This window comes from Cibotium barometz, chromosome 22 (assembly GCF_041138505.1).
Source record: "Cibotium barometz isolate CiBa-2024 chromosome 22, ASM4113850v1, whole genome shotgun sequence".
In the NCBI taxonomy this organism is placed as follows: domain Eukaryota; kingdom Viridiplantae; phylum Streptophyta; class Polypodiopsida; order Cyatheales; family Cibotiaceae; genus Cibotium; species Cibotium barometz.
In genome coordinates, this window is record NC_141067.1 from 44,432,325 (window position 1) to 44,439,520 (window position 7,196).

General features: G+C 45.2%; 1 protein-coding gene across 2 annotated transcripts in view; it reads right to left on the bottom strand.

The window, feature by feature from the left end:
• Positions 1–4,346: 4,346 nt before the first annotated feature.
• LOC147626649 (pentatricopeptide repeat-containing protein At1g11290, chloroplastic-like) overlaps positions 4,347–7,196 on the bottom strand; it is a 3,984-nt gene continuing 1,134 nt past the window's right edge. The window contains exon 2 of one of the 2 annotated variants that reach the window (XM_086816721.1): positions 4,347–7,196. This exon is cut by the window's right edge and continues 500 nt beyond it. In XM_086816721.1, coding sequence (XP_086672847.1) covers positions 5,929–7,196 — 1,268 coding nt within the window. In that variant the 3' untranslated portion in view covers positions 4,347–5,928. The other variant, XM_086816718.1, reaches the window with a different exon arrangement.

Consider the following 7,196-nt stretch of genomic DNA (forward strand, 5'->3'; position numbering starts at 1 on the left):
TGGTTTCTGAGTTCTGCAAACACAATGGCCAAATGCCTTCTATGCTCTTCCTCAGTTCGTGAATGCACAATCATATCATCAAAGAATGTGCCCACAAACTCTCTATGAGGCCTGAAAATCCTGTCCATCATTCTGTTAAATGTGGCAGGCGCATTTGTCAAACCAAAGGGCATAACCAAGAACTCATACAACCCAAACGTGGTTCGGAATGCTGTCTTATGCACATCCTCGGGTCTAATTCGTATCTGATGATACCCGCTTTTCAAGTCAATACGACTAAAAACTGTGGAGCCCTGTAAGCGGTCCAAGATGTCATCGATCCTCGGTATGGGGAATCGATTCTTGATGGTATTCTTGTTCAGCGCCCTGTAATCAATACACATGTGCCAAGAACCATCCTTCTTCTGCACTAAGAGCACAGGTGAGCAAAAGGGTGATGAGCTAGGCTGAATCAACCCCTTATTCAATAGCTCCTGCACCTGACTCATAATCTCTTCCTGTTGGGCTGCACTAACACGGTACGGCGGTCTATTCGGTGGAGTACTACCAGGAATCAGATCTATGGCATGATCTTCTGGCCTCTCAGGAGGTAATTCTCCTGGTAATGACTCGGAAAAACAGTCTTGAAACCCACTTAAGAAATCAGCCCTGTCCTTATCTAACATTGACAAATTAGACTTAGACTCATCATCCTGTGCATCCTTTACATAAATCAAGTACGCGGAAAGATGCTTTTTCATTACTGATGAAATCGTCGAAGCGGATACAATAGGAACAGATTCCCCTTTGAGTTTTACATCCAATACATGCTCTTTCCCTCTATGAGTCAGAGTAATTTTCCTATTGTAAGTATCCACCACCGCATGTACCCTGTGGCACCATGGCATCCCCAACAAAACATCACAGCCATCCAAAGGCATGATGAAGAACTCTTTGCTGTCCACATAACCCTGCAAATGAAGCCGAAGCTTCCCAATGATAGGAGTGACGGGTTCTGCATACCCTGGACAAGCCATATTTGCCTCATGTAACGGCCCCGTCTCCTCTGCGCGAATCCCCAATCGGCCAGCCAAATCTGGTGAAATGAAGTTGGCTCTAGCACCTGTGTCAAAGAAGATCAAAGCATTCTGATCTCTCACTTTGCCCCATGCCCTGCACAACTCTGTAGCTTCACCACCTAGCTGCTCCCCCACAAGATCAGGAACTAAGCCTGCAGAAGGCTTTGGTTTCTTTGGCTTGGGCTCTCCTTTATTGTCAGGATCCTTTTTGGACGTTCTTTTGGGACAATTGAATGACATATGCCCCTCTTCAGTGCAGTAGAAACACTTTTGAGCATCTCTCAAAGCCTGTCTTTCCTCAGAAGTCCTTTTGGGCATTGGCAACTTCTTATACTTTGTCTCTGAAGACCCTTTAGCATCACGAGAAGCATGCCCAAATTTTTCAGCTTTCTTGCCCAATTTCTTACTGCCTTTAAATCCAGATGAACCACCTGTGAGTAACGCATTAGCTGTCATAGCATTTTCAATCATCTGTGACATGTTCGTTACTCTTGTCTTTATACAATAATCTCGTTCTTCGGCAGTCCACAACAATATTTCTCAACCTGCTCAGATAATGGCACGGCACGATAAGAAGTCACTGGGAGTAGAGCTTCCCAAAACTTCTTGTTATAATCCTCCAAACTATCACACTTTGAAGCATCCAGCTTGTGCCATGCGGTCATAACATCCACCTCAAATGTAGATGTGAGCCATACGGAAGAGAAAACCTGTCTGAATTAGATCCATGTGGTGGGTGCTATGCCCTGCAAAAGAAGAGTAGACCACCACTGCAAAGCATTGCCCTTGAGAAAAGTGGCAGCTTTCCTCACCTTAGAGGACTCTGTGTAATTTCCACCAGAAAAAGCAGCATCAAACTGCTGTAAAAAGGTAAGTGCCTTCAATTTATCCTTGGCCCCACTGAAAGTGTCAAACTTCACTGCAGCTCCCCCTTCCTTGTAATCCTTCGCCTTTCCCATAGGCGTTAGATTGTCATATGGAAGTGGCTTCGCAAGATTGCTGCCCCCAACATTCATACCCATCATTGGGTCAACATTTCCCATTCCCATGCCAGGCATACCATACATTCCAACCATGTTTCCATACATTCCATTATGCATACCTGGCTGCATACCACCAAACATATTGCCTTGCATCCCAGGTTGCATGCCTGCAAACATATTTCCAGCCATACCGGACTGCATACCACCATACATATTCCCCTGCATGCCAGGCTGAAAATTGGCTCCAAAAGGCCCATACATACCCATGCCTCCCTGAGGATAACCCCCAGTCATGGATTGGAACACCGAGCCACCACCAAAATAACCTGGATGCATATTCTGCTGAGGAATAGGTGGCTGTCCATAGAAGGAACTCTGAGAGTTTGCACCATAAGCATGCTGCATATTCGGAAACTGGCCAAAAGATGGTTCCTGTGGGATGGCACCACTATGACCCTGAGGAAGATTCTTTGAACGAACCTTCTTCTTCTTTTTCTGGGGCTCTGTGCGGGGCTCTGTGCGAGATCTCATAAATTCAGCAAATCTCTCGCTCTGTGTGAGCTGCATAAAAGTATCCATAACACTAGCCAAGCGATCTTTGAACCGAGCATCATCATCCTCTTTACCATGCACATCTTCTGGCTGTGTTACATCCTCATAAGGCTCAACATCTGCAGCCTGTTCTCCTGCAAAAATATCCTCAGATACATCTCTTTCAGGAGAAGTCTCTTGCTCTTCTTCTTCATGATAGAAGTACTCTTCCTCTGTATCAGACATGATCGCTGAATTTTCAGCGATGGCTTTCTTCAAAGCAACCACGAGCTCACCCCCTTCAGAAAGTTGATGATTGGTCCCGGCAACGGAACCTTGAAACCGGCCTCTAATAGAAACCAGAGTGCGGTAGACTAGCAGTCACCCGTCCACTTGTAGTCTAGATGTGAAAACAAAACAGATTGGAGCTAGAGTGCCCAAATCTGAAAACACAGCGACACCTGTTGGCCCCAAAGCTTGGCGCCCCTTGCGGTATTTCTTTATTCAATTAAAATAATATGAATGGCTGAGTACAACAAAAATCAGCCAAGAGTTTACACCTGTATGTCCAATCTGACGTCCCACAATGCCTCTTAGCACAGAGGATCTATGCACACAGATCTGTGTTCCACAATAACACAGTGTGCCTCCCTCTAATCAGCCAAGACCACTAAGCAGGGCAGCCATGAGCATACATCTGGCATAACTCAAGTGCATGATACATCATCTCAGCTCATACATACATGTGCTGTCCAAACTCTGTCTCAACCCTTGTCAATCTGCCATACCCCTCCTCTCACAAGGGGCCAGATAACTCATATCTGCAACAGACATCAAGCAGTAGAAAGAGAGATAGATGAACAGAAACGGAGCTTACCAAATTCAGCTCGTGAAACAGCACTGGAGGAAGCAACGGTACCAATCTGTACTTGCAGGCACTTGTATCAACAACCCTGCTTCACATATGTGCATGTACTTGTCTGTACCCTCCTCCTTGTGTTCACCTCTATGCTGACTTTGAATGTACAGATCTGAAAAACAGCATTGTACTTGCTTGTTCTTGACTGTACTAGCTTGTACTTGACGGTACTTGCTTGTACTTGACGGTACGGGCTGTTTCTGCAGAGAACCAGAAGTAGCCGCCTGCTGAATTTTGCTACTGGTCGCCTGCGCTGTCTGCAACAGTGTTGCCCAGCTCTTGTACTTGCCCCAGAACTGGCCGTACAGTGTACCTGCAGAAAGTACAGAGCTGTACTTGCAGTCGTACAACACTGTACAGCCTGGATTCAACAGTCGCAGCCACCTGTCTGTCCCACAGCTCTGCGCCTCTCTGTCCACAGCAGTACCTGCAATCGTACAGGGTTGTACGGCTGTTGTACGGCCTTCTTCAACACACAGCTCACAGAAAAACAGCAGCTACAGCACAGATACAGCAGCCGCCTCCTTCTTCCCTGTGCTTTTCACGATTGTGTGTCCACTTTTGCTCCACGACTCCCAAAAGGGAAGAGAGAGAGAGAGGAGAGAGAAACACTCCTCCCCCAAATTAATCCCTAGGGCCCCAAACTTTAATAAGTTCCTAGGGCCACTAAGGCCTAGGGGCAAACTTTAATAAACATTAAAGTTTAATGTTTCTAGTTCCCCCCTTCACACCTAGGGATGTCCACACATCTTAAACTCTGTCGAGATGTTCTCTGCTAATCAAGTAAAAAAGTTCCATTAAGCTTCATCATGTAACAGTACCATTGAAGGTTCACTACAAAATACCAGTAGCGAGAACACTCATACATTCTCAAAATTGTGGATGGTTACAAAAAGAGCAGCAGGTATTGAAAACTCATCAGATAAAGATGCCAAAAGTTCACATGCCACACTGAGAGTTCCATAATCAATTGGCACAAGGGAATTTCATACCCACACTTGTTCCAATGTAAGGATGAGAAAATGTTAAGAGTCATCAGTCCCTGCTACTCCGATGCATGTGTTATGCTCATGACAAAGATAGGGTTAGGATCTTGCACAACATTGAGACTAGCCCTGATTGAAAAAGGGACGAACAAGGCTACAGGATCGTGAATGGGAATGCACATGGACCTATAAGAGTGTGGGGCAGGAAAGCCAAGGCCCAAAAGAGCAAACTAAGGCAAGCTAAAATATGGAATCAAGACCAGCAGCAACGAGAGGCAAGTTTCCACCCAAACAAGGGGTGCAATAATGCAGCATGCTCAGAGGACCAACGTAGACATATATATATACCAGAGTTAGACAGCCAGGCTGCCCAAGGAAAAAATTAAAAGGGGTATTTATGACGTCTTCCATACCAGCTGACAAATTTCTTTTCAAAATGTTCAATAGAACATTCAGCACTTGAAGAAACCCGCCTGCACAAAACCATCCTGAAACCCAGGCTCGAAGAGCAGCCTAAGCCAGCAATTTTGCAAACAATCTCTAATACTCCAATTTGCAGCAGAGCTTGCAACCTCACAGAAGAGGATTGGAGAAGTTTGCTCCATTCCCAGCCCCTTTCCTCAAAGTGCACAGTGAATATTCTCATCCTTGTTGATCTAACTAGCTCTCCCAACAGGTCAAGGATGCAACTGTTTGCTTCTTGTGTTCTTGTTTACTTCTTTTCTTGAAGAGAACTACAACCTGGCTGCTTCTTGAGGACTTTGTCCTGCTTGCAAAAACTGACACTGTACTCCATGATTCGTAACATTGCTGCGTTAGCATGTTATCAATCCATGTTGTATTCCCTGCTTCATCTGTTGACTAAGCACTTTGCAAGTGTTGCATACACCGCTACGCGGATCCAGTCCTAAGCCTACTGATTAGGAACATGCAATGAATAACTAGAGAGATGAACTGTAATTTCAGTATATTGATATGGTACAAAAAGTTGTAGATGTTGTACAACTTCTATGGCCTTTGGCCTCCCAAAAAGAGGAAAGAATTCTAACTTATTGGACTGCCTAATGACTGACTGGAGATGAACTATGACCTGCCCCCAAGATGGGGTCGGATCCTCCATGTCTTATGCTGGCCTAGCCTTATATGCTGACTGCTGTTGGCCAGCAGAGGACAAACCAACTAATCATTAAATGCTGCTGACTTTATCTGGTTGCTTTGTCCACCTGGCCGACTGCTCCTTCGACCATGTAGGGCTTCTTCTGTGCTTGTCCGAGCCTGCTAGTGCCCTATAGTTATTCCTAAACTGCTGCCTAAATCAGGGATTAGATCTGAGGTTAGTCATGTCCATGGCTGTGCACGTAACATAGAGGTACACAAAACACAGATAAGCTGTACTGAATCAGTTATTTTCACGGTCCATCTTAACCTCCTTTAATTCCCTCAGTTCACAATCACTCCCCAGCTTGACAGACTTGTGAGATAGAGTAGTCAACTTTGCCTGCTGCAGCGTACATGTTTGATAATGTTACGTATGGTGCAGCAGCCTCTGGCTCCAAGTCAAACATGCATTGTGCCAATCGTTCACCACGATCTATGTCAATCGGGTTTCTGCAAGCCCCAAGCAAGGTAGTCCATGAAACCCCAGTAGGTTCTACCGGCAAGTTATTTACCAAATGCTCCGCCTTGTGCAACTGACCAGCTCTCCCAAGTAGGTCAATAACACAATCATAATGGCTAGCAAGTGGTGTGAGGCCAAAATCTCGCTTCATAGAAATAAAAAAACGAATCCCCAGATCCACAAGACCAGAATGACTGCATGCAGACACAATGCTGAGAAAGGTAACGCTGTCTGGCATCACCCTTTGTTCGACCATTTTCTCAAAGACTTCAAGTGCATTCCTATCATCGCCATTATGTGCATATGCTGAGATAATGGCAGTCCATGACATGGTGTCCTTGAAACTTATTGCATCAAACACCCTACGTGCATATGCTAGGCTACCACACTTGGCGTACATGTTAACAAGAGCAGTGCCCATGTCAACTTTGGAAGCAACTTCCTTGTCCCCAATGCATGCATGAATATGTTTGCCAATAGCTAAGGCTGAGAGACTTGAACATGCATCAAGAATGCAAATAAAGGTGATTTTATTTGGTGGCACTCCTTCCTCTTGCATTTGATTGAAGAGTTGCACAGCCACCTTTCCCTGACCATGCACAGCATAAGCTGATATCATGGCAGTCCATAACACCACATCCTGCTCATGTGCTGCTTCAAACAGCTTTCTTGCATGGTCTAGATTGCCAAACTTTCCATACAAGTTGACTAGTGCCGTTATCACAGTCAGGTTTGACACAGATCTGTTGCCTACTAAGCAGGCATGTATCTGTTTGCCTCTAGCTAGCATCCTTTGAATTGCACATGCATCAATAGAGCTTGCAAAAGTCACTTCATTGGGCAGTATTCCTTCTTCTTGCATGCGATGAAACGATTGAAGGGCCTGTTGGCCCAGTCCATGCTGGGTGAGCACAGCAATGATAGCACTCCACACAACGACATTTTTGTTGAGAATACAATCCAACATTCTAAGTGCATCCTCTAGGCTTCCGCATTTGCCATACATGTTCATTAAAGAAGTTGCTAATATTACATTGGACACTAACTGAGTGGCTATGATGCGCACATGTATCTGCTTAACATTGGCTAGTGCTGACTGGC